Source organism: Stegostoma tigrinum, chromosome 31, assembly GCF_030684315.1.
Source record: "Stegostoma tigrinum isolate sSteTig4 chromosome 31, sSteTig4.hap1, whole genome shotgun sequence".
NCBI classification, from domain to species: domain Eukaryota; kingdom Metazoa; phylum Chordata; class Chondrichthyes; order Orectolobiformes; family Stegostomatidae; genus Stegostoma; species Stegostoma tigrinum.
In genome coordinates this window covers 40,419,398-40,446,973 of record NC_081384.1, presented here as the reverse complement: position 1 = coordinate 40,446,973, position 27,576 = coordinate 40,419,398, and the positions used below count along the sequence as shown (strand labels likewise).

General features: G+C 46.1%; 1 protein-coding gene across 5 annotated transcripts in view; it reads right to left on the bottom strand.

Annotated features, from left to right (window-relative positions):
* Positions 1-6,047: 6,047 nt before the first annotated feature.
* maptb (microtubule-associated protein tau b) overlaps positions 6,048-27,576 on the bottom strand; it is a 65,872-nt gene continuing 44,343 nt past the window's right edge. For 2 of the 5 annotated variants that reach the window (XM_048560455.2, XM_048560454.2), the window contains 8 exons: positions 27,331-27,510; positions 25,450-25,588; positions 22,234-22,263; positions 21,163-21,437; positions 18,484-18,576; positions 17,272-17,353; positions 16,133-16,245; positions 6,048-12,849 (listed from right to left, as the gene is read on the bottom strand). In XM_048560455.2, the coding sequence (XP_048416412.1) occupies positions 12,634-12,849; positions 16,133-16,245; positions 17,272-17,353; positions 18,484-18,576; positions 21,163-21,437; positions 22,234-22,263; positions 25,450-25,588; positions 27,331-27,510 (1,128 nt within the window). In that variant the 3' untranslated portion in view covers positions 6,048-12,633. Of the gene's footprint in view, positions 12,850-13,385; positions 13,531-16,132; positions 16,246-17,271; positions 17,354-18,483; positions 18,577-21,162; positions 21,438-22,233; positions 22,264-25,449; positions 25,589-27,330; positions 27,511-27,576 lie in introns of all 5 variants that reach the window. The other 3 variants (XM_048560457.2, XM_048560456.2, XM_048560458.2) reach the window with 3 other exon arrangements.

Here is a 27,576-nt window from a genome sequence, read left to right as displayed (position 1 = left end):
CGAATTCCCACTCCCTCCAGCCTGCATATCTATTGGGTAGTTTTGGTCGCCCTGCGTTTGCCTTCTGGAGTGCCGGCATCATGTCCTGGATGTCAGTCATCAGGTCTATTTCCCCCTCACCGTTGCCACTGCTGTTGGGTTGGAAATTTTCAATTTCCTTTAGGACCTTGAGTTCACGCAGTCCCGCAACGGTCTCTGTGTTGCTCTCTCCTTTATGTTGAAAGGAGGCCCGAATGACCACATCACTGGACATGTCCAGTGCTTCGCGTTTGCGGATAATCACGGATGGTATTTGCACTTCGAGTTTTGGGACGTCTAGACCACCTGTTGCTAGCATATAGCATTCCGTCTGCAGTATGAGGTGGTAGGTGTAGGAATTCTTTGGTGACGTTACGGATGATTTGGTCCAGCTTTACAAGAGTAGGTTGTGATGCTTCTGTCAGGATCAGATGGTAGTACAATCTGGGAATGACATGTACCTTTAGGATTTTCAACCGTTGCCATGGTCGCAGAGGTGCTGCCTGTATTCCTTTAACCCAGGACTTAAGCTTCTCCTCCCACTCCCCTTCTGCCACACCTGCCCATGGATCGATGCGGGTACCCAGGTACTTCTCTGTGTCGCCTGGGGGTATGTAGGCTATGGATTCGTCCCGTAGCTTCCAGTTTGCGAAATGGTTGTACATGAAGGTTTTCCTTTTAAAAGTGAAATGGAATCCCTTCGTCTTCGCTGTGTTAATACTGAGGCCTGTATGGTCATAGTATGCCTGGAGCAGCTTCAGGTTCCTAGCCATACCAGTGTGTGAGTCGCTGAGAAGGGCGATGTCATCCGCGAAGGCCAAGGTCGAGCAGTTGACTCTTCTGCCGCCCAGGGGCAAGGAGACCCCTGAGTTGGCCCTCTCCAGAGAGCACACCAATGGATCCAGAGCAATGTTAAATAGAATTGGTGAGAGTGGGTCACCCTGCTTTACGCCCCTCTCAATGGTTATTGGGGTGGTAGAGTTACCGTTCCCTTCCACCACTGTTGTGTTGCCAGTGTATAGGTCTTTAATGAGACTTACAAAGGCTTTCGGTAATTGCATTCTTTGCAGAGATTTGATTAATAATTTGTGCCCAACCAAGTCGAACGCTTTCGCTAGATCAACAAAGACAACTGCGAGGTCCTTACGATTGTGTTTTGCTCCCTTGATGATATTTTCGAGGATAACAATGTTCTCATTGCATCCGGGAGTGGCTGCTAGAAACCGTTTTTGCCTGGGGTTTATTTCGACTGTTTTACTCAGGCGTTTTGCCATTATTTTCGTGAACAGCCGGAGCAGCATTGGTCCGATGGTTATTGGTCGCCAGTTATCAATGTTTTTCAAGCGTTCCTTATCCTCGCACTTAGGAATCAGGACCATTCAACTCTTTTTTAGTGAATCGGGGATCGTGCTTGACTTTAGCCATAGGGAGAAGAGGCGGGTAGACGGGTTTCCTCCTCCTCATGGAGTGATCTTATGTCCTGCAGTTTCAGGCCATCTGGCCCAGCGGCACTGTTCTCGTCTATCCCCTTGATGGCCGCTTCGACCTCCTCCACCTCTAAGGGTTTCATCAAGGACCCGTCAGCGGCTTTGCCTATGTATTGGGCATACTTATTGATGTTGGATTTCTTGTTTGGTGTAGACAGTTTCTCACGGAAATATGTCTCCAATTCCTCTTTTGCAAGAGGACAAGCGGATGAGGTCGGCGCCCCCATGATCTCGCGAGCTAGTTGGCGCCGATTGGTTTTGTAAAGCAGCTGTGTTGTTCTGAACAGCGCCTTGCCTGCTGCCCACCGTTTTTTGGCTCCGGTATTGCTACCGGGCTTTTTGTCTTTCCTGGCCCGATCTTTTCGAGGCCTCTTGTTTTTGTCCTGTCTTTTCCTACTGTTCATTAGTAGGTCGGTAATGCTTTCCATTAGTCCAATTCCAAGGGCAAGCATGTCTGGGTCCTTCCTTGCGCCCAAGAGCTCCTCAGCTTGTGTAAGCTGATCGTCTATGTCCCGATGTTTAGGGATCGAAGCCGGTGTTTTCCGGCTGGCTCTTTGGCGTTGGGCTTGGTCATCGGAATTCTCCTGGACACTCTCTGCCTCAGAATCGTGCGAGTCTACCGTTGGCTCGCAGATGGTCTGGACCTCCGTCAGGGTGTTTGCCAGGAGCCTGCGCTTGTCTGAGATTTGCTTCGGTATTTTCGTTTTAAGGATGCCTGCGATGGATTTGTTTATAAATTTGCATCCTGCAGATCTCGCCTCCAGTTCCCTCAGGAGTGCAACCTCCTCCTGTGACCATACACGGTCGCTTCTCCCAGGTTTGCCCTTGACTTTGGGTGCCAGTTTGAGGCGTTTCTCGTTCCGTAGAACCAGGTGCCTGTGCCTCTCGTGTCGACCAAGGCCTGACTGTGTTGAAAACCGTTGGTCACATGCGCCGCATGCAAAGTCTCCGGTTGGGGGTTGTATCATTCCTTTGCATTTAGGATAATGGCAGGCTATTGAGTGGTATTCCCCTGCCTTATCGCAGCGTGAACATCTTGTTCGGATGTTCTTTACACCGTGCACTTTAGTTATATGGATCTTGAATAGGCTAACCATGGGGAAGAGGGTGTCGCAGTCCTGGCAAAACAGCCCATCGACGGGATAGTGGATGGTTACCTCCGACACGGACGTTCTGTCACATACTGGCTCGATTACAACTCCTTCCATGAAGGCAGTTGCATCGGTTATTTCCTCGCCAGTCTCATTTATGGTATTTCCTTCTGCGCCCTGCTTCGTTTCTCGATAACTTTTGTTGGAGAAGGTTTGGGTGGTTATGCTTATCTCGACCGGAGGGTGGGCAGCCCTTCCGGTGCCTTCTACAACGTTATCTATGTCATCCATTACAGGGTGAGCCGGCCCTCTGGGAGGGGTAACCGGTCTCAGCTCCATGTAAGGCAGGAGGTAACGTCTCAAGGTCGCTGTCTCAGTCTGGACCGAGATGGACCTTGTTGCGGGTTTTAAGCATGTACAACCTAGTGACTTATCACAGCTCGCGGTTGTGGACGAGGCTGCGGGGGGGTTGTTTATCCGGGACGCTCCCCAGCCGGACTGCTCCAGAAACTCTGGAAAAATCATACTGGTTTTTTGAGGTTTGGTCTACGCAGACCAGGGCCGTCTCGTACTTTTTCTGGTCGTTTGGTCACCCAGCAACCGGGACTGCTGGGCTTACCGGTGAGGCCAACGGGGAGGCACGACACGCACAATGCGCCAAAAATACGTCAAAACGTCATAATGGGCAACTATGCGATCTCCTCAGAGAGTCATAGTCACTGGGGAAATGAAGCGTAGTCTGGGTGGCTGCCTCGCAGAACATCTACATTCTGCTCACAAAAAATGCCCTGAATTACCTGTTGCCTGCCACTTTAACATACCACTCTGTTCCCTGGCAGTGTTCCGGCAAAGCTCAGTGCAAGCTAGAAGAACCACACCTCATTTTCCGCTTGGGGACCCTGCAACCCTCTGAACTCAATATCAAGTTCAATAACTTTAGGTCCTAAACTCTCCTATTTCCCTACCCCCCACACCAGGCTTTGTTACCACATAGCCTGCCATTACACACTACTTGTTATTAGTCACTAATAGTCCCAATTAACAACTATTCACCCGCCCAGACTGAGCATTATCAACTCTTTGTCTGTCCAATTGCTTTTCTCTCTCTTTAGGCTCTATCCTATTGTTTACTCCCTACTCCATCCCCCTCCCCTTTTGTCTGTGTATAAATTGATGTTTTCCTCACCACCATCAGTTCTGAGGAAGAGTCGCTGGACCCAAAGCATATGGATAATGATGGGATAGTGTAGGGGGAGGGCCTTAGATTAGTTCACAGGTTGGCGCAACATTGAGGACCGAAGGGCCTGTTCTGCGCTGTATTGTTCTATGTTCTATGTTCTAAAATGTTAACTCTATTTTTTCCCTCACAGATGCTACCAGACCTGCAAAGCTTTTCCAGCAACTTTGTTTTAGTCCATAACCCTGTCTACTTCGCTACTTATGCAGTTTGTAACACTGGCCCTAGCACAGTTCTAGTGTAGGCTGGCCCAATGGTAAAGCCCTATTGTTCCTAGTCCTGGTGTCAATGACCCACTAACCTGAACCCACGTCTCCCAGTCTAGTCCTGGAGCCAATTATTCTCCTAATTTTATGCAGCTGTTTCGATTTTCACAGGGCTCAGCTAGTCATAGAGTTATTACATCCAGGAAAGAGGCCCTTTAGCCTCTTGTGTCTGTGCCAGTTGTCAAACATCCAGAGATTATAACATTTGAAATTTCTTACTCCTCATACTGTCAACATAGAGCCGTCTTTCTAGTTCTACCTATGTTGTTAGTAGTTACATGGATCGTGACAATTGGATCCTCCCCTTCCCACTGCAAGTTCCTCTCCAGCCATGAACAGATGTCTCTGACACTGGACAGGCAAATCATGCATCTGGCTCTCGCTCTTTGCTGTAGAGAATAGTGTCGGTCCCTATCACCACACTATCCCCTATTATTCCTACATTCCCCGTTATTGTCCCCAGTGTCATGGTCATTTTGTCATTCACTGTGCGGCTCCAGTTTGATCCAAAACAGCCTGAGAAAACCTCAAACATATTGGACAATGGTAGAGGCTGACACCCCTGTACTCTGGGGCCCCATACCTACCTCAATCACACTGACGCCTTCCTGACCACTGACCAGATCAGAAGACTCCATCCTAAGTGACGTCATTGTGTCCTAGTATGAACAGCATGTGGATTAATTTCCATTTCAGGAATCTCTGTGTACAGCATAGATTGATACCTCCTGGTAGTTCTGAAAAGTTCTGCATTGTTAGTGGTACCACCTTTCTGATGAGTACCTCATGGATGAATGTACAAGATCCCATAGAATGATTTGATGATACAATGGAAAGTTAAACAACAGCAGTAAAACGAAAACAGAAGTTGCTGGGAAGCATTGCAACAAGCCTGAGACATCGCTATTGGCCAGGAAGCAGGGTGGTGTGTTGAAATGCCAGGCAGCTGGAAATTTGGGGCCTTTTTGCATACAGACCATAGTTGTCCTGTGAAGCAGGAACCTGCTGAACCTGGAAGGTGTGATCAGGGCCTTTGATACTGGGGAGGGAGGGAATAAATGGACAGGTGAAATAAATTCTACTATTGCATGTGGTAAAGTTTGTGACATCTCACTGGATCATAATTGGCCCCATGTTTCCTACAGTTAGGTTGTTTTTTTTTGTGTATTTAGTGCAGAGTATGGATAGTGATGCAGAATGAGCTGTGTTCTGAATGTATCCCTGATTTATTCAGCATGAATCATTCTGCTGATCTCAACTCTGAGTCCAACTCTTGCTTTCTGATCAACAATAATAACCTCAATTCATGCACTACCTTTAATGTTGCAAAGTGCCCCACAGGTGCATATGTAAACATTGGCTGACCACTGAACCCACAGAAAGAGAATATTAGGACATATTATCAAAAGCTTGCTCAATGATGTCATTTTTAAAGAGCGTCTTAAAGGCAAAGATAGGTGTAAGGAGGGAATGCCAGAGCTTGGTATCCTAGGCAATGGCAGGCATGACCCACCATTCATGATGGAGTGATTAACATTGAGAATATTCAAGAGTCTAGAACTGTAGTAGCACAGGAGCCTTGGGGGATGTGATGCTAAAGGAGGTTACAGAGATTGAGAAAAATTTGAAAACAAGGAAGAAAATTTTAAAATCAAAGTTTTGCGGGACCAGGAATCAGTAGAGGCCGACAAATCCAGAGTGTTGGGTGTGTGACTTTGTGTCTCTACAGAACTGTTCAAACAATACCTGCTTCTGACTCCAAACCTCTGGACACCTACTGTCACCCTACCTCAGCTTACCTGCTGATGAAATCCTCATCTGTCTTTGATATCTCACCATTGCTTACTACAGCACTCTCCTAAAACTGAGGATCACTTAAAACTCGGTTTAGGATTTTATGACATCGTGCTACATTCACAAAGAGACAATTAACAGACAGGAAGCCGTACAAGTTGTTACACAGACTTTATTTCCAAACTTTTACTTTTACAGCAACGATTATCAATGTAAACCAGTGATTAAAACAGTTACAGCAATGAACATCACAGACACGAAGCAAAGCCACTGAACATTAGCAAAGATGTTACCATCGGGATTAAAATACCATGTCTCACACCTCAAAGAGCAAGCTTTAAGAAACAATGTGCAGCTGCCACTAAACATACCTTCATTTTGGCACTAACCTGCCTGAGCCCAGAAAAAACCTAGAGTAGGATGAGAAGAAAGGTCTGTTCAAAGAGATCAGTTTGGATGGTCTAATAGCCTCTCCCAAACCCTGCTACTCCCATTCCTCAGCACTTTTAGAGAAATGTGGCTCCTGAAAGTTGCTACAAGACTCAGTGTTGACAGTGAGCACAAGAAGTCACTTCGGACACCTTTATCCTGCTTTCAGTCTGTCTCTCAGCACCAAGAATCTCCAGGATTGGTAAGTGATCCACCTGTTGAATCACCCTGTCCAATGCTTCCTGTAGCAGTTAGAGCCAGGTTGGTGTTAACAGTGCAGCTCAGAACTGAACAAGGGGTTCCTTCACTGTAACAGGTACCTCCCCAACACTGAGACAAGAGCAGCTCATAATGTACTGAATAATCACTGATTGTTTAAAAGTGAAACAATAAATTTGTCAGTTGTAGCAATCGACTCAAAGTAAATTGATGCAATCTGCAAGTCGTAGAATTGGTGATCAAATTGGAGAAAAGATTGGCCAGATATTCCCCACAGTTACTCTCACTTCGCTTGTGTAATCTCATCAGAGTGCAGAGGAAACTCCATTTAGCCTTTGAACAGTGTTTCTGCCACAATCCTGTTGAACAGCCAAAACAGGAGTGGCTAAAATGAACACCTGCCCAGTGATTCCAGCTTCTTTCAGATTTCTGAAACAGCATCTTTCAGCTCCCAGCACAGAGCCTCATCCTGCTTGATGGGAGTGCCCCAATCAGAAAACGTTCAGCTAACTGCAGCATATCTTGAGCTCCTGTGAGTCTCTGCAGGGATGAGCAATTTCAGATTTAAAGAAGTTGATTTAATCATTTGACAAGAAGTGGTTTGGATGCAATTGGTTTGGATGCAACTGGTTACTGACCATGAGTAAGGGTTGATCTTTCTAAAGCAAGAGGTCCAGCAAAGTCCGTGCTGTGCAGGCTTCTATCAGTTCTCAGTCTGCCTCATTCCACAGCTATTTCTGTACATTCAATACCAGCTAATTACAATATACTCATCACATTTCTGAATTTGGGTTCTACATGAAGAAAGTTTTTCCACAAATATTAAGACAATCAAATACAATGTACTGAACTTGAGCAGAGTAATAGTTTCCAGCAGTGACAACTGAAGCCCTTAAACAGTTACAGTGGGATCAATATCATAGCCCATTGCCTGACACCAACATTAGGAGTCACTCCAATTGGTGGTTGTGGGTGGGGGGGGGGGGGGGGGGGCAGGTTTTACATGCTGTGGTTGAATTAATTAACTGGTACTCACAGAAGAGTGGGCTCGATATATACCTTAGGGAGAAGGGAATGGAGGGGAAAGAAATAACATGAAGCAGTCATTATGATGGAAGCTGGCAATTGTGGATTTGAAATCATTGGTCTGAATGGCTGGCTGTGCTGTCAGTTTATTAAACATCCCATTACCATCTAGGTCAGGTCTCTTGTCTTTATAATGACTCCTTAGTCTGCTCTGTAAAAACTGGTCATTTCCTCAGACTTCACTCTCAGTCAATGAGAGATCTTCTCAAAACCCTTTCATGGGATCAGTGACAGAGGCACGAGGAGTCAGTTATATCCAGTTAACTGTTCCAATAGAGGTCCATTTTCAGTACAGTAAAAACACAACCTGCTCTCTCCTGGGCACTCTTGGGGTTGCTTGCTTACTGTGGGACAGGCAGTGATCCAGCCTCCTGGGCACTAGCAACTATTTAGTCTGCTCTCAGGGCATTTCTCATCTAAATCCTCATTCACAGCCACCAGAAACATCCTGAAAATCGATACAATTGTCATCAATGGCATTGAGGTCATTGGACAATACTGGACCGTGACAACTGCAGAGAGACCTCACATGAGAGAGTGTGTGTACTGGAAGAGAGGGAGAGAGAGAGAGAGAGAGAGAGAAAGCACTGGAGTGAAAGAGAGCGAGAACTGGAGAGAATGAACACTTATGACAGAGGACCGGAGAGAGAGAGAGAGAGAGAGAGAGAGAGAGAGAGAGAGAGCAAGAGCAATGGAGAACGCAAGAGAGAGTACTGGAGAGAGAGGGACAGAGAGAGAGAGAGAAAAAGCAAGCACTGAAGAGAAAGAGATCACTGGAGACAGACAGCACTGGAGGGAGACAGGAAGCACTTAGCACTGGAGACAGGGAGAGCATCAGAGAGAGAGAAAAAGCAGAGAGTTCACTAGAAAGGGAGAGTTCACTGCAGGGAGAGATCACTGGAGAGAGTGATCACTAGACAAAAAGTCATCAAGGTCGATTGCACAGAAAAAGGCCCTTCAGCCCATCAAGACAATGCCCATCGTAGAAACAATACCTAACTAATCTCATTTCCAGCACTTGGCCCAATGCCTTGTATGCCTTGGAATTGCAAGAAACATCTAAATACTTTTTCAATATTATAAAGTCTTCTGCTTCTACCACCCTTACAGGCAGTGAGTTTCAGATTCCCCACCACCCATGCGGTTAAAGTAAGATTTTCTCATATCTTCTCTAAACTTTCTACCTTAAATCGCTACTCCATGGTCACTGATCCCTCCATCAAGGAGAAGATTTCTTCCCTTCTACCCTATCTATGCCCCCTATAATCTTATACCTCTCAATCATGTCACCCTCTCAGTCTCATCCGCTCTAAGGAAAACAACCCAGTCTGTCCAATCTCTCTTCATAACTGAAACTCTACAGTCCAGGCAACATCCTGGTAAATCTCCTCTGCAGGTCTCCATTACAATCACATCCCTCTGGTAATGTGAATTTCAGTAATGCACATAATATTCAAGTTGGGGCCTAACCCAATGTTACACTCAGTTTGAGCATTACTTTCCTGCTCTTAAACTTTATGTCTCAGCAAATAATCACTGAAGAGAGAATTCACTGGACAGAAAGATCACTGGGCAGTGAGATCAGTGAAAATAAAAATCACTACAGGGAGTGAAATCACTGGTGAGTGAGGGATCACTGTAGAGAGAGAGTTCACTAATCTGCCCTCCTTAAATAGATAGTGCAACCTGAACCTGCTGCGGTCACAACCCTTACCATAAAGGACAAAGCTGGAGAAAATATTATCCAGGTATAAAACAATCTTCCATAACACATAGCAAACGAAAGACTAGCATATGCACAATATGAGTGCAAATGATTGAGGGCACAGACTTTATAGGTGGGTTGTATAGAATAACTGATACCCTGATGTGAGTTACACATCAGAATATTAGTAAGAGGTTTCAGTGGGGCACAGACTGGAATCTAATCAAGGAGTTTAGGTGTTATAATGAAAGCATAATGAAAATTCAAACTGTCCATAACGTCCGCTGAATCTTTCGATATCCTGACATCAGAGTTGAGTAGACGGTGATGTAGTGATAACAAATCTCTGAGGGCAATGGATTCAAATCTCATCATGGCAGCATTGAAATTTTAATTTAATATAGGTGGAATATATAGCCAGGTTGAGCGATGGTGACCATGAAATAATCACTGATTGTCAAAAACCCTGAACTGGTTCACTCATATCCTTTAAGGAGGGAAATCTGCTGTCCTTACCTGGTGTGGCCTACATGTGACTACAGGCCCTCCTTGGCCACCCTTTGAAATGGCCAAGTTAGACATTCTGTTTAATCAATGAATGTTGGACTTTTCGATGATGACCACCTCCCACCTTGGGTTGAATGGGTTAATGTAGCCAGAGTTAAGGGGTTGTCGATGAGGATTTTATAAAGTGTAAATTAAACCAAAGCATGACATTTTATCTCTTTTCAGTCCGAGAAGCTTCAGGTTGAGATAAGTCTTTTTGTTGTGGCTATGCCAGGCTATCAATCATACACTGATCGTTGTGGGGAAAGCAATGTTGTGCTCACTGCCCTCCCCTGACCCATATTGTGATGAGGACACTAAATTCTAATCCATGGTCCAAGGCGTTCAGACCCATACTTGTTTGACCGTTGACCCCTTGACCAGTTAAGTTCAATGAGGCACAACTTGGATCACACTCCAGTGTCAACCTCACGTATCATAGCACCAACTGAACTCAATCAAACCAACTCAGATTGCATCTGAAACATAGGCTGAAAAACACACGCCAGATAAAACTGATCACAATGAAGAGGCCGGCATTCAGTGACTGCCAGACAAACTGTTGGGGAGGGGTGGATGGGCCTGTCTATAGAGTGGGGGGAGGGCTGTCTGGGCCACTCTGGCAGTGGGGTGTTTGCTCTGGTTTGGAGACTGTGGGGATGGGTGTCTGGGCCAGTATTGAATGGTGGGGTAAGGGTATCCGGGCCAGTGTGGAGAGTGTAGGGGAGGAGTGTTTGGGCTGGTTTGGACAGTGTGGACAGGGGTGTCTGGGCCGGTTTGGTCAGTGTGGACAGGGGTGTCTGGGCCGGTTTGGGCAGTGTGGAGAGGGGAGTCTGGGCCGATTTGGGCAGTGTGGGAAGGGGTGTCTGGGCCAGGTTGGACAGTGTTGGGTGGGCTGTCTGGGCTGGTTTGGGCAGCGTGGGGAGGGGTGTCTGGGCTGGTTTGGGCAGTGTGGGGAGGGGTGTCTGGGCTGGTTTGGGCAGCATGGGGAGGGGTGTCTGGGCTGGTTTGGACAGTGTGGGGAGGGGTGTCTGGGCTGGTTTGGACAGTGTGGGGAGGGGTGTCTGGGCCAGGTTGGACAGTGGGGGGTGGCTGTGTGGGCCGGTTTGGGCAGTGTGGGGAGGGGTGTCTGTGCTGGTTTGGGCAGCGTGGGGAGGGGTGTCTGGGCCAGGTTGGACAGTGTGGGGAGGGGTGTCTGGGCCGGTTTGGAGGGTGTCTGGGCCTGTCTGGCTGTTCTGTCAGTTTTACACTGCACTAAATTTGAACAGGAAGAACTGCAAGGTGCCGGTGAACAGGATAGTCTGTCATTCCCCGTGTGCTGCTTAAATTGATCAGTGTCATCAAAACTGGACCAGGGCTGAAAGTGGAAAACTATGAGAACAGGCTGCATTCACCAGACTTGTAGTCCTTTGAGTAGAGAAGATTAAAGGCCACATAACAGAACATTTAATATAATCAAAGGATTTGACAGGGTGGACTGACAGACAGTTTTCTCTGGTAGGAACAAGGGACAGAATCTTAAATCTGAGCTAGGGTCTTACAGGGGCGATTTCAAAAAGATGTTCCTCACACAAAACACAAAATACTAAACGCCGTTCAGAAAAAAAAACACCCTTTAAGTAAAGCTCTTAGGGTTATTGATGTTGAGAAGACAGACTGTAGGTCACACCCAAGGCATGGTGATTTCACAACTCTTACTCCAACAATTCAGGAGGGAGCTTGGGTCTTGGCAGCAATGCTCACAAACCCGGGGTAAACTGCATTGTGTGTCCCATTGGATAAAGCAGAGTGGCGATCACTACCAGGAGACACACAACAGGGAACACAAAGAGGAGGAGAGTCTTCCACTGGCTCCACCATCCAACCAGCTCATTGCTGATCTATATCTTAACTTCATTTACCCACATTGGTCACATCATGCTTAACACTGTCTTAACAAAACCATAACAGTCAGAGATTTGAAATTATCCGTTGACACCAATTCCAAAAGCTTGTGGTTGAAGAGAGTCCCTATTTCTACTTCACTTTGAGAGACAGGATTCCCGACCACTTTGAGCTTTAGCCCCTTCATTCCCCCGCTCCCACCAGCACAAATACTTTTTCTCTCAATTCCTATAATCATCATCAATAATGAAACATCAATTAAACACCATCTTAACTTCTACATTCAAGGGAATAGCATCCTTATCTGTGTAACACATTCTCACTTTACACAGCCATTTTAACTGGACTATCAATTTGGTGGAAGTGCAAATGCACTCTCTCTGAGGACACTATCTCCTTCCTGTGGTACAGTTTCCAAAACTGAGCAGTTACTCTACATGTGGTTTAACCAATACTTCACATATCTGCAACATAATTCCCACCCCTCCATATTCCAGCTGCTTGAAACAAAAATCAAAATTCTATTCATATATTAAATTTATTTTTGTACCTGCCCACTTGCTTTTAGTGCTTTCTGTACTTAGGCCCCCAAACCTCTAAATAAAGGGACTAACCACACCTCAAGTGCTAGTCTTCTCACAAAGCCTAAAGGGTCGCAGATCAGGAGTTAACACATTGGGCGTGCAAGGGCATACAAAATACAACAAAGCATCACTGTCTGTGAATGGCCAGATATTTTGACATAGCTGGACCAAATGCTTCAGAGGACAGTGCAAGGAGCGAGATAGAGAGGGCTCAGGATGGTCCGACACCAGTTCATGTTAGACACCTGCAAACTGCTGTGAAGGAAGGAGGGCTTTTCAAGCAACAGTCACAAACCCTGTTTAGCCAGAGAGGCTGAGACCTGGTCAGCGAGAGTAGCAAGCTGTGGCGACTCCACCATGTTGATGCTGCTGGTGGAGGACACATTACTGAGGCGGCGTGGGGAGCCTTCATTGGAAACAGTCGGGGATTTGTAGACAATTTCTGCACCATGATCTGTGCGAGATTTGGCTGTCTCACGGAAAGTCAGCTTGTGAGATTCAATCTGGAGAGAGGAGGATGATTGTGTCAGTGTCACGTATCAAGCAGGACAAACATTTTGTACACAAACCAACAACAGTCACCCGATCACCACGCTGAGAAGTAACAAGCACAAACAGCCCCTTCCCACCCCCAACCCAACAAAAGTCCCACAACTCGCCAATGCTGACACAACACCCACAGATTCCGCACCCTCCCAGGCCTCCTCTGCCAGGTTTGATTCTCTCTGTCATCCAGGGATCTCATTGCCTCCCCATGGCTCTGTGTGCACCTTCTGGACACTGCTGGCCAGGCCTACTGGGTGTTTGAGCTCTCTGTGTTGTGATTGTTTCTCTTCAAATTCAGCATTTGGGTCAGAGCTGATGTTCACTGTGGATACTGCCTGGATATGGAATCAAAGCTGACCAAATTCCACTCGGAACACTGCTGGCTGTGAATAACTGACAGAACACTCCCAAAACTGAATCCAGCTTTTAGAATAACTTTGTGATAGAGTAACAGAGACACTTCTAGATGAGAGGCTGCGATGGTTTCACTCACACGTCTTGTCTGCCTGTGTGTCCCGGTTCGGGGTTGTGTGTAACTCACAGGAATCAGTCACACCTGAAACAGGCACTTGTGCAGGTGTATCACTGACACAGTTCTCAACTGTTTCATTCACTGCTTCTTCCTTCCTGTTCTCTTTCTATAAATGAAATCAGGGTGGTACACAATACATCATCATCCTTAAACTCAGTTTTAAAAAAATATTAACTTGCTCAGTTAGACTCTAAAGTACAAGCAAAGAAGAGGGAAACTCTGGGATGAGGGTTTTGAGGTTTCCTGGGAATACGGTTAGTCTTCACAAACCTGCCCTTTCCAATGGGAAGAGAGGTCCACAACTGAATCACATCTGGTTGCAGCTGTCCAGGCATCTCACAAATAGCTCCTCTGGTTCAGAAATACTGTCTGATGTGGAAACAGATGGTTAATGTCTAGGTAAAGCAGCCTGGGTATGATGGAGGGTCACTCATCATCAATTTCTAGAATTTACTTGATTTCCTTGGAATGGATAGCATGCTGTCTCAGATGCTTGCAGCCTCAGGGAATATCACTAGCTGGCAGCACTGTTGGTCTTACCCCTGCACCAGGGAAAAGAAAACATTGCTACTGCAAAGGTCAAAGGTGCTTGGGGAGAGGGGGCGATCTGGTAATAATGCAGTGCCCCTTAACAAAGTGGCCACCTCTCAGTGGGCAAATGCACCATGCAAGTCATTGTCCCTAATTCTTGACATCTCTACATGGTCCTGAGTAAAAGCCTAACTTTTTGGAAAAACCTCCTGATTACAGCTTTCAAGAAAGTTCAACAGCTTGTGCAAGATAGGGCAAAACAGACAGACCTGAATCACTGGTAAGAATTTACTGTGGTGAGGATGTCTTTATGTGGAGACGAGAGACCACGATTTGAGCAACTAGCAATTGGCTGTCTCCAAGATAGGGCAGCATGGTGGTTCAGTGGTTAGCATTGTTGCTTCACAGCACCAGGGTTCGATTCTAGCCTTATGTGACTGTCTGTGTGGAGTTTGCACATTCTCCCTGCATCTGCGTGGGTTTTCTGTGCGTGCTCCAGTTTCCTCACACAGTCCAAAGATGTGCAGGTTAGATAGATTGGCATGCTAAATTGCCCACAGTATCCAGAGATGTGCAGGCTTGCCAAGGGAAATGCAGGGTTATGTGACGGGTCTTGGTGGGATGGTGTTAGGAGGGGCTGTGTGGGTAACGTGGGCCAAATGGCCTGCTTCCACATGGTAGGGATTTCAAGATGCACAGAACTCTATCTTGCATGAGAATTAACAGCAAGGGGAAATCTGTTTACCAGAGGGTGACTGGAAATTGAGGCTGACATTTTTTGCAGCGTCCATTTCAAGTAGTTACCAGGAAGTCCCAGAACCTCTCCTCTGCTGCAGAGATTGAGAGTGATGCCAGAGTAAAGGAAACAGATGGAAGAAGCAGATGATGTAGTGAATGAAACAGAGAAGGAAAAGTGCAGCAGAATAAGACTCAGTAGCAATGTGGAGATCCCCAACAATGCAATCCCTTTAACAAAATATTTTTTAAAAATTCTGCATCATATCCTCAGCCTATCCTTGTATTATGTGTTTGTCCTTGTAGCTGTGCCTGTCACTATATCTGCACCTGACACTGCATCATGTTTCTGATCTGCACTTATTTATTATCCTCACTGGTCTCTGTATCATACACCTGGCCCTGGCTCTCTGTCTTCAACTGGCCCTCCATTTACATCTTATTCTGTATCTGTCCTTATCTGTTATTCTACACCTGTGTCTGTGTTTGCACCAATCCTGTATCAGCACTTATCTTTTACACCCATCCCTCTGTCTTGCATCTGTCTCTATAGTTCCACTTCTCCCTTACATCTGCATCACACTAATCTCTGTAACTGCACTTGTATCTGCACTCCCCATCTGACTCTGTACACAGAACCTTTCTCTGTGTCTGGCACCAGTGTCAGTCCTGCACCTGTTGCTGTATTCTACATTAAACCTGTATCCTGTGTGGTCTCTATTCTGATTTCATCTCTAATCCTGAACCTGGCTCTGAATCTTGCACCTGAGTCTAACACTTTACCTATCACTATATCTGCATTTGTCCCTGTAACCGCCATCTATATGTCCACCTAGTATTTCATCTGCATCTGACACCCATCCCTGCATCTGTCCTGATGTCAAATCTATCCCTGGATTGGCACATGTGCCTATGTCATGTCCTTTTTTCTGTATCTGTATCTGTCCCCATACCTATATATATCTGTATGTGCACCTATCACTGTATCTTCTGCAGTCCCTGTAAAATGCATTTGTTCCTGTATCTTGCACCTGTCTCATAACACCTGCCCCTATCTGCATCTGTCTTTGTATCCTGTCCCTGTATTTCTTCTAAGATTTGTACTTGCACAATAAATTGAAGGTGCATGATGGGTGCTAATCCACGGTGACAACCCAGTGATTTCACACCATAGTTCAAGAAAATGCAGAGGATATCTTCCCACTTTCTTGGTCAATATTTAACCATCAACCAACTTCAGAAAAATCAGAGGAATTATGCTGCTCTACTGTTTGTTCTGTTATAACAATTGCTACACTTTATTGGCATGTCATTAACTGACAGTAACGCATTTTATGCTGTTCTGAGAATGGTACTGTACAAGTGGAGTTCTTTCTTTCTGTTTTCATCTCTACTTAGTGCAGTGTCACTGACTCTCCAGGATGGGTAGTTGAACCTCTCACCTTTTTTGTACCCCCTCCTGGGGTGTGGCTGATGTTGTCCATTGAACCAATTTTAGACTGAGCTTTATCCCTAAAGTCGACCTTCTGCGATTTTATCTCCACATTCCCACCACCTAAAGGGAACATTGAGAGAATTACTCTCTGTCAGTTTTAGGTTGTGAGCAACTTCATCAAGTTTCAATATTTATTGATTTATTACTGCCTCATTACAGGTTTAGCTGCTCCATTCCCATTCTCCAACTGTAACTATAAGCAAACAGACCAAACCTGGTCTGCAGTCACTGCTCCTCCACATTCCCCTCCTCCTCCTCACACCACATCCCTCCATCACTCCTGCTCACTGCAACAATCTCCATAAGCCTCACTCCCCCTTTCTATCATCATACAATCATAGAGTCCCTACAGTGTGGAAGCAGGCTAGTCGGTCCATCGAGTCAACGCCTATCCTCCAAGGATCATCCCACACAGACCTACCCCTATCTCTGCATTTCCCATGGCCAATCCAACAAACCTGCACATCTTCGGACTGTGGGAGGAAACTAGAGTACCTGGAGGAAACGCACACTGACATGGGGAGAATGTACAAACTCCACAGTCTCCCAAAGGTGGGATTGAACCCCGGTCACTGGGCTGTGAGGTGTGAGGCAGCAGTGCTAACCACTGCGGTGCCATGCCACCCTGATTCTTGCCACGACCGCCCCCCCCCCCCCATGACTCACCATCTCCCCCTGACTGACACTCGCTCCCCCCTCACTGACTCTCCCTCTCCCCCTACCCCCTCACTGACTCTCCCTCTCCCCCAGCCCCTCACTGACTCTCCTTAATCCCCCCCTCACAGGCTCTCCCCTTCCTGGCACTCCTCCCCCTGAACTGAAACTCTGCCTCCCCCCCGACTCGCCCTTCCTTGACTCCACACCCCCCAGTCACTGATTATCCTGCTACCCCCTCCCTGACTCGCCCACCCCCTCACAAACTCCACCCCTCTCTAAAATTTCTTTAAAGTTGAATTGCTCTCTAAATGGTATCTCACTCTCTGTCTAAGAAGTGAAAAGCTCTCATGCCGAGATGGGACTGTGTCCTGTTTCTCTCGTGACTTGCACCCCTATTCCCACTCTCTCCAAGATGTGACACAGATTTACCTGGCCTGTGATGGATGTTATCCTTAGAACCACATTTTGAGGAAACATGACTCAGGTCGATCTTCTTGTTCAAAATTTGCACCTGAATTTATTTCAGAGAAAGTGAAGAGCTGGTAATAAGAGGATGTCATTCAATTTCTTCATGCCTCATAATAAGTCTGTGAATACAATGTTAGCCTAAGAGAATTAGGGGGAGAAACACACTGGGACATGAGGGGTGTTTGGGGTTGGTCGGAGGTGGGTGTCACACTGGGAAATGGCAGGGTGTGTCACATCGGGACACGGGGTGGGGGAGGGGGGTGTCACACCAAGACATGGTGGGGGGTGGAGGGGAGTGTCACACTGGGACATGGGGGGGAGGGGGTGGGTATGCAAGGGGTGTGTCACACCGGGACACGGTGGGAGGGGAGTGTCACACCGGGTCACGGTGGGTACGGGGACAGTAGTGTCACACCGGAACATAGTGGGGGGGGGGGAGAGGAGGGCTGTGTCACACCAGGACATGGGGTTGGCAGGGGATTGGAGTGTCACACTGGGACATGGTGGGAGGGGAGTGTCACACCAGAACACGAAGGGAGGGCAGTGCCACACCGGGACACGGGGGGAAAGGAGTGTCACAACGGGATGGGGTGGGGGAGGGCAGTGCCACACCGGGACACGGGGTCAGGGGGGAGGGGAGTGTCACATCAGCACACTGGAGGTGGAGGCGGGGGGGGAGTGGAGAGTTATACCGGGACACGGGGAGGGTGGGGAGTGTCATGTGTCACACTGGGAAACAGGGAGTGGATGGGAGTGTCACAGCAGGACATAGTGGGGGGGTGGGCTGTGTCACACCAGGACACAGGGATGCGGGGGGGGGGGGGAGCAGAGTGTCACACTGGAACATTGGGCTGTGTATCACTCTGGGCCACGGGGTGGGGTGAGGGGAATAGAGTGTCACACTGGGACATTGGGGTGTGTATCACTCTGGGCCACGGGGTGGGGGGAGGGGAATGGAGTGTCACACTGGGACATGGCAGGGGTGGACAATCACACTACGACACGGGGGCAAATCACTGGGACAAGGTTGGGGCTTGTGGGAAGTGTCACAGATGGGTGTCAAGGGAATGAATCTCCCACTTGAACACAGGGGAAACCTGAATCTCAGACACTGGGGCACCCTGATCAATTACCAACACTGGAATGGTTCTTGTTATCGGTTTCTGTCCTTACATTGCCTCCGCCTGGAACATGTTTGATCTTTTCCTTGGACCCACACTTTGACTGCACACTGCTGTAATCTTCTTTCTTGTGTACAATTTGTACCTGCAATAATTTGTTTAGAGAAAGGGTTACATAAATCACACAGAAGAGACTAATCCCGAGGAATCTCTGCGATGTGTGAGCAACTGGTTTGATTTGGGAAGCATGATGTGTGTTTTCCTTTCACACACAGCTCAGGTCACCAATGTTCATTTCACACCTTCCTAGAGGTTTCATTCCTATGCCAACTGTTCCATCTCCCATCTTTCATGCTGTTATACAAAAAGTGTCTATTTTAAAGGGAGTAATTTTATGGTTTATAGGGTCCACCATGGGTTTTCTGCCAGCTTTTAGTCGATAGGAGGCCACCTCATTGAATGTTTTTAAGCCAAACATAGGTAGATTTTTGAACAGTAAAGGAATTAAGCGTATGGTGAGTGGGCCGGTAAATGGAGCTGAGTCCGTAAAAAAATCAGCCATGATCTTATTGAATGGTGGAGCAGGCTCAATGGACCAGATCGCCGTCTTCTGCTTTTACTTCTTATGTTCTTATGTTCCATGAGGCTGATTCCTGTAGACTCCAGGGCATCCTGGAAAGTTGGTGACCCTACAGCCATCCATGCCCTGTGTCTGATCTGTGGTACAGGTTTCATGCACTGTCAAATATTATGCCTGGAAATAGCCTTGAGTGATTACTTGATGGGCTGTGTACGGATTGTCTGCCTTGAACAGGCGCAAAATCTGGTGATTGAGACATTCTGTCTCATTGTGGGAGGTGATGGCCTAGTAGTATTTTTGCTGGATTGTTAATCCAGATAATGTTCTGGGGACCCTTGTTTGAATCTCACCACAGCAGATGGTGGAATTTGAATTCAATAAAAATAAAAGTCTGGAATTAAGAGTCTAATAATGACTATGAATCCATTGTCGATTGTTGAAAATATCCATCTGGGCAATTAGGGATGGGCAATAACTGTTGGCCTGGCCAGCGATACCTTTATCCCGTGAATAATAAAGCATTAAAAATATTCAAAATTGGCACACCAGTAAGACTAGTATGTTCATTTCCAAGTAGGATTGTTTATTTCCTGGATATCTCACTGGCAATCCCACTCTGTCCTGTTGCCCTCTGTCCCGTCCTCTTAGCATGGCGTAACATCTGAGCATCAGCTCACTGTTGCAGGTCCCCTAGTCCTCCTGGACCAGATACTGCTAGCAGTGAAAACCAGCGAAACAGAGACTGAATGTACTAGATCATAGATTCTTCAATGTAAAAATGAACTTTAAGAGTCTCATTCAAATCTCTCATTGATATTCCTACTCAATTCGCCTCAAATAAGCAAAGAAAGTTATTTTGCAGCCCCAACAAGTGATTAGGAAGTCAAATGGAATGTTGTTTATTGCAGTGGCATTGGGATATATAAGGGAAGGTTTACTGCAGCTGTACAGAGTTTTGGTGAGTCCACATCTAGAATACTGCGTGCAGGGTGGACGTCCAAATTTACAATTTGGGAGATGGTTCACTTGACTCATTACAGGGACGAAGGGCTTGTGTTATGAAGAGAGGCTGAACCAGTTGGGGCTATTGGAGTTTAGAGCAGTGAGAGGTGATCTTATTGAAACATACAAGATCTTGAGGGGATTTGACAGGGAGTGTAAAATGAGAATGTTCTTTTCAGGGATCAGGAGATGAATTTGAATGAAGTGAAATACTAAAAATATGGGGTTTCCATTTTAAGATGGAGATGAAGGGGTTATTTTTCTACCACAGGGTCCTCAGAATTGTCTTTCCCAGAGAACAGTGGAGGCTCAGGCTTCTAATTTGATGGGTTTTTGATAGACAACAGAGCTGAGGATTCTGGGATTCACACAGGAGTAGAGACCACAGCCATGATTTTATTGCCTGTTGAAGCAGATTTTTGGGATGATATGGTCCATTCCTGCACCTCAGTGCAATGTTACTCTGTTCAGTCTTCTCCAACTCTGGACAGACAACGCAATTCAACTGAAACATTCCTGCTGTCTTAGCCACTTGCTGTCATTTTGGAATACTGTATCTTCTCAAATTCCTTGATGTGAGAACATAGGAACCAGGAGCAATGTCAGGCAATTACCATCCTTGAGCCAGATCCACCATTCAATACGATCATGGCTGATCTCATCTTGGCTTCAATCCCTGCCTTCAACCCTTCAACCCCTTACTAATTAGAAATCTGTCTACCTGCTCCTTAAATTTACTCAATGTCCCAGCATCGACCACACTCTGGGCAGTGAATTCCATAAAATCATGACCCTTTGAAAGAAGCAACTTCTCCTCATCTCAATATTAAATCTGTTACCCCCTCAGCCTAAAACTATGACCTCTTGCTCTAGATTTTCCCACAATGGGAAACATCTAATCCAATCATCTTTCTTACCCTTACTATAATCTGGAAAGCAGAGTTTTGCATGGTCCTCCATGTGATGCAAGACTGACTTTGTGTAGAACTTTACTGCTTTGTAATACTATTCCTTAAAGAATGAGTCATGACTCATCAAGAATGTTTTGTCTGTCTCAGATTGGTGATAGTATTGATGAGTTTCTCTCTGTGTCCCATCCATGGAACAGCTGCAGCGATCGGGCTAGAGGCAGTACAAATGGGGAGTTACCTTGCCCCCGCCAGGGGAGTGCTTAATGTTGTCTGTTGATCCAATTTTGGACCTGACATTCTTCAGATCAGGCATAGGCACAGCAACAGGGGCTGTCCGTGTTTTGGAAGCTGCTGGGGATTTAGGAGGCGTACGAACAATCGCCACTTTCTTCACTTCCTTGGTCGCTCCTGTAGCTGGCTGGGAAGGTGTACGAGAGCGACTGCTGGGAGTGCCAGGAGTACCAGGACTACTGCATCCACTGCCACTGCCACCTGCTTTGGCTGCTGAATCACCTGAGAACAACATGAAAGACAATCATCAGACCAAATCCCATTGTTTTCAGGGGAGTTTTCCAAAACATCAATAGATATTGAAGCAATATCTGCAGCACACCCCACACTGACTCTCACTAGGGTACGGGTCCCACACACACACTGACTGTCACTGGGGTACAGTCCCACACGTGCTGACTCTCACTGGCGTTACAGTCCCACACACGCTGACTCACTGGCGTTACAGTCTCACACGCACTGACTCTCACTGGGGCTACAGTCCCACACGCATTGAGTCTCACTGAGGTACAGTCCCACAAGCACTGACTCTCACTGGGGTACGGGTCGCACACACACACTGACTCTCACTGGGGTTACAGTCCCACACACGTTGGCTCTCACTGGGTTACTGTCCCACACACACACTGACTCTCACCGGGATTACAGTCCCACACACACTGACTCTCACCAGGATTACAGTCCCACACACACACTGACTCTCACCGGGATTACAGTCCCACACACACTGACTCTCACCAGGATTACAGTCCCACACACATTGACTCTCACCGAGGTCACATTCCCACACACACACTGACTCTCACCGGGGTTACAGTCCCACACACACACTGACCTTTACTGACAGGAGAACACATTCTGGTCACAAACACTTGCAAAAACATGGTAGTTATCCTTGAGCATTTAGCGAGTAAGTTAAAATATTCTGCAGTACTGGAGCCATTAAGAAGGTGCTGATATTGAAAATAGCTGCATTAAACTGAATGAAGGAGGCAACACACACTTCAGCCCCACTCACCTTTTCCTGATTTCTTCTGCTCCACCTTTGCTGTTCAGGAAAAGAAATCAAAATGTTAGAGAAAGGGATCTACAGAATTAGACCAGGGAGCAGATTGAGGGAGAGAGCCTGAGGAGGAGAGACCAAGGGGGAGAGAACTAAGAGGGCGAGACTGAGTGGGAAACTGAGGGGGGAGAGCCTGAAAGAGGAAGACTGAGTGGGACAGACTGGGGTGCAGGGCATAGAGAAAAGAAGAGAGACTGAGAAAGAGAGAATGAGGGGGTAAATCTGAGGGGAAGAAATTGAGGGGGGACAGCAAGAAAGTGAGAGACTGAGGTATAAGGGCAAAGACTGAGGGGAGAGGCTGAGGTGGGGGAGAAAGAAGAGACTGATGGAAACAGAGAGGGAAGGACTGAAAGGAGGAGATTTTGAGGGCAAGACTGAAGGGAAGAGAGAGGAGACAATTAAGGGAGGAGAGAGCACAGGAAAGGCTCAGAGGGGAGCAGACTAAGCGAGGGTGGTGACTGAGGAGGAGACTGAAGAAGGAGAGAGAGATGGGGTCGAGGGGAGAGACAGTGAAATACCAAGGAGCTGAGAGAGTGAGTGACTGAGAAGGGCAGACTGGAAGTGGGGGGAGACTGAATGGGCCAGAATCCTAGTTTCAAAATGGTAACTTTGGCAATAAAAGACACTGAAAGGCTTCCAACTGTGCCTGACCCATTTCCCATATTTCTGCCTTCACATTTCCCCTCCTTCCCAGAAACTCAATAAGGTTTCCCTCGTCCTCATATGCCACCTCAAAAACCTTTATACTTAATTGTCAATCTCTGCCATTCCTGTCAGCTGCAGAACAATACTCCCAGGAAATACATCACCTTTTCCCAGCAGCATTCTAAAGGAAACTCTTCCCTCCATAGTCCACTCCTCCCTCATCCCCAACACCACATGCCCCTCCAATGGCCCTTTAAATCACAGTAGGCAAAGCACTTGCCTTCAATTTCTAAGGCCCTAAACACTCCTTCCAAATCAAGCAGTGATATACCTTTTCAATCTAGTCAATCATATTTGTTGTTCGCAAGATGGTCTCCTTCTCATTGAGAAAATGTAGATTAGGTGACTGCTTTGTGAGAAACCGCTACACAGTTCTCAAGCTTGACCTCAAATTTCTGTTCATTTGCGATTTCAGTATGTCATCTTGCTCTTGAGCTCACACTTCTGTGGGCCTGCTATAGCATTCCAGTGAAGCCCAGTGCAAGTTGGAGGGTCTGCTCTGGTATGTTACAGCCTTTAGGACTGTATATTGAGATCAACAACTTCAGACCGTGAATTTTGTCCTCCATTTTAATATTGTTGTCTTTACCTTTTTTTCATGGTTTTGTTTTCAGAGCTGAATTTTATTCTTCTATTAACACCAGTTCTCAATCTGTTTTGAATCTTCTCTATAACCATTACCATTTTCTTTGCCTCTTGTCCGATGAAACTTTAATCTTTAATGACTCTTACCCTTCAACTTTTCACAGACCTTTCCTTATGTTCTATCTGCTCCTCCTGCTTTTTCTATGTATAAATCCAATACCTCTCTCTTCAGGTTTGAGGAAAAGTCATATTGGACATGAAACGTTAAATCTGTTTCTCTTTCTGTTTTTTTCTCTCTCTCCTGTTGAGATCAGCAGTATCTTTTTTATTTTTCTCATTTTTTTGTTTGTAACTGTACAATGCAGTTGAACATTGAACTCTGAATAGCAGCTTATTTGAAAAGTAAAGAGAGAACAAAAGATGTTTACTGTTAGGAACTGGCCTGGAAGGATTAAATACTGCTCTAAGTACACTCAAGGTGAACCAGCAGGATGTTATGCTCAGAAACTGGCAGCTGGTTGGACGTTGAATTGACCAATCAAGACAGGACTTGCCAATCACAGGGTATATTGAAAATGAGAAACAAATATGTGACAAATGACAACACCTTCCAGTCGCGAACCATTTCAAGTCCTCCTTTCACTCCCTGGGTGACGTGTCCATCCTGGGCCTCCTCCAGTGTCTCAATGACACCACACACAAACTGGAGGAGCAGCACTTCATATTCGGCCTTGGGAGCCTACAGCCCAATGGCCTAAACATGGAATTCACCAGTTTTAAAATCTTCCCACCTCTGGCCTTGTCCCATGACCAACTCTCCCCTCTCATCCCCACCTCTTTGGCCTTACACAATCTGCCTATGTTCTCTCCCACCTAGCCACCCCTCCCTGTCTGGACTCCCCAGTCACCACCCCACCCACCTTCCCCACCCCAGCCCCATCCCTCCTCTCTATATATTTCCCAGCTCCCTTCCTCCTCCCCATTTCTGAAGAAGGGTCCCAACCTGAAATGTCAATTTTTCCCTGCTCCTCTGATGCTGCCTGGCTTGCTGTGTTCCTCCAGCTCCACACTGTTATCTCTGGCTCCAGCCTCAGCAGTTTTTGCTATCTCTGAATGAATGGGTGAACTGGCTTTTACTGGGATTTTGGGCAGGATGCAGTGTGTTGTTTTGGAAGCTGCAGCACTGGGTCTAGTTAGTTCTCAGTTATTAGACTTGTTGAGAGTTCTGAGAAAAGAACCCAGTCTAGAGAAATCAGCAAATGTCTCTCGATGTATGCAGAAGCTGTTTGTATTGACTGGTGACTTTGGAATTTGATCCAATCCTAAGTGCCAGTAATACAACCTGTGGGATTTCATGAATTCATGGTATTCATCATTGAAATGGCTATCAAATTGGCAACTTGTGATTCTTTTACTTAAAAAAATTATCCCTTAACTGTGTCTAACTATTGGTGTGTAACTGGGTGCTTATAAATGAACAAGATTATGCTTAGATTGCAGATATTAATTAGATTCCTTTTTAGTTCCTTTGTGTTCTGTTAAAATTACATTATTAATAATAAATTATTAATTTTGGTTTTAGTTAGAAACTTGGAATCAAACATGAATTATTTGTAAAATTTAGCTAGGAACAGTTTAGTAATTTTGAGGGCCATTGAATGTTTTGATTTTACGATATTGCAAATCCAGTGTTAGCTACTCTGGTTTGTGCCATAACATTTCTCAGATGTGTACCAGAACCTTCTGAATTTATCCAGTTCTTTCTGATTTCATTGCAGTTCTACTATATTTTTCTATGAAACTCATTAGCTGTGCCAACTCCTGGTGTGTGTTCACCCATTCCCATTCCCATTCCTCTTTCACCCAGTATCCCACACTTACCTGTTGTCCTTTTTATATCAGGAGAATGAGGTGTTCCCTTTGTGGCAGCTGCAGGCTTCGGGGGGGTCTTTGCACCAACACTTCCTGGCATTCTGAGACCAGATGGTTGTGATCCTGGAGTCTTCCTTGTCTCTGTTACCTGCAGTGAATTATTAGGCTGTTAGACCAAATGATAAATACTCAACTCTGATATTATCTGGCTGTTTAGACAGAATCCATTCATTATAGTCTGCTTCTGGGAATAAATATTCTTGCTGTCACAATGGCAGAGGCCATGTTTCTTGATGGCTCTGTCTGCCTGGGGATTCAGGAGAAGTGGTAGAAACAGATATGATAGTAATATTTAATAAGAACTTAGACAGACAAACTGGTAGGGAATAGAGGGACACAGACTGTGTGCAGGCAGATGGGATTAGTTTTGAATGACATTGTGATTTGCACATACATGGTGGGCTGAAGGGCCTATTGCTGTGCTGTATTGTTCTACGTTCTGAGTTAGATGGGCTGACTGGCCTTCTAGCTTATCACATTGTTTATCATAATATTTTTTACGATGTCAGTTAACTCTAGCTACTGCTCACAAATGACTCTCAACAGTGAGCAGGAGACTATACGGGAATAGCAATGGAGGATTATTTGGATAGAAATGGCTGATGTGGAGAATCCTACAGGGCATGGCATGGGCCTCAGTCACCGTGCTGAGGTAGCAGGTTCATAGAGACTATGCTAATGGAGTGTGGGCTTGTGGCATTCTGCTGGAGGTCTGATACAGCGATCTTGATAGAAAATGAGGGACCTGACTCCTTGGAAGTTAGAGATGAGGGCGGGAGGCAGCATGGGAATAGGTTCCTGTGGTGGGGGTGTAGGTAAAGAGATGATATTCATGGGGGATGAGAGGGGGTTTGCTGAGGAGATGCTGCAGGATTTTATGGGGCTGTGTGGGGGGGGTGTTTGAAAAGGGGCAGGGGGTTTTGCAAGGGGCTAAAGGAGTTGATGGATGTTTGATGGGTTTGAAAGGATGTGACCCCTTCTGGTTTGGATAGGGAAAGCTTTGTGGAGAATGAAAGGGGTTATGATAGGTGATTAAATCTCTGGAGGTGTAATGAACACAGAATGGGGTATTGAGGGATTGGGCGGGTCTGGGGAAAAGGTGGGTTCTGGAAGTACTGGGAGATTGGGGTTGGTGATTGGTTAGAGTTGATGGGGTTTGATCAATGTGAAACAGGGTATGGATGGAGGGTTGGGGGTGGTTTAACAAAGGTGGTTTTGATGGGGAGGTGTTGTAGTGATAGCAGGTGAAGGAAGTTGCAGATAGGGTTAGAAGGATGATAGAGGGCTATTTGATGATCAGGGAAATGAGGGGATGGAATGATGATGGGCTCTGATAGGAAGTAATGTCGGTATGTGATGGGAGGGTGGGTTAATGAGATATTGTGGTCAATGATGGGTTGGAGACTGGTGGGCACAGGAAAACAAGGGATCAGGAATGATGAGAATTTGGTGTTGTGAGAGTTGATGCATTGCTGATGAGTTTGACGGTGTGATAGTGGATATGTCTCCAAGCGGACAGAACTGGAGACAGGAAACCTAGAAGACTGAAACAAGGAAAGCATTAAAGAATGACCTGAACAGAATGGTGCATCACTGAGTGAAAAGCTGATTTGAAAGTGGAAGCAAAACACATTTACCTGAATCAGAGCAAAAAAGCACAAATGAATTGACCAGATTATCAGGGATGGGCAATAAATGCTGGCCTAGGCAGCAACACCAACATCCCATGAAAAGAAAAATGAATTGATTAATTTGAGCTGCTGACATTCGAATTTGGATTGTCAAAAACCGTAGCTGAGAACACTCCTCTAACCATAATGTAATCCTTACCTTAATTGCTCTATGCTCTTTAACTCCTGTACCATCTTGGCTTGTAGTGGACTGAGGTCTTTTGGGGGTGGAGACAAGACTGGAAGATTTGTTGCTACGGGCAGCTGTAGTAGGCCTTTTAGGAGTAGCAGAGGCCTGAGGCCTAGCTTTTGAGGTTTTTGCAGATGTAGGTGTGGAGCTCTTTACATGAAAATAAAATTCAAAATGACAACACAACATATGAATCCACAAACCAAATAAAATTAT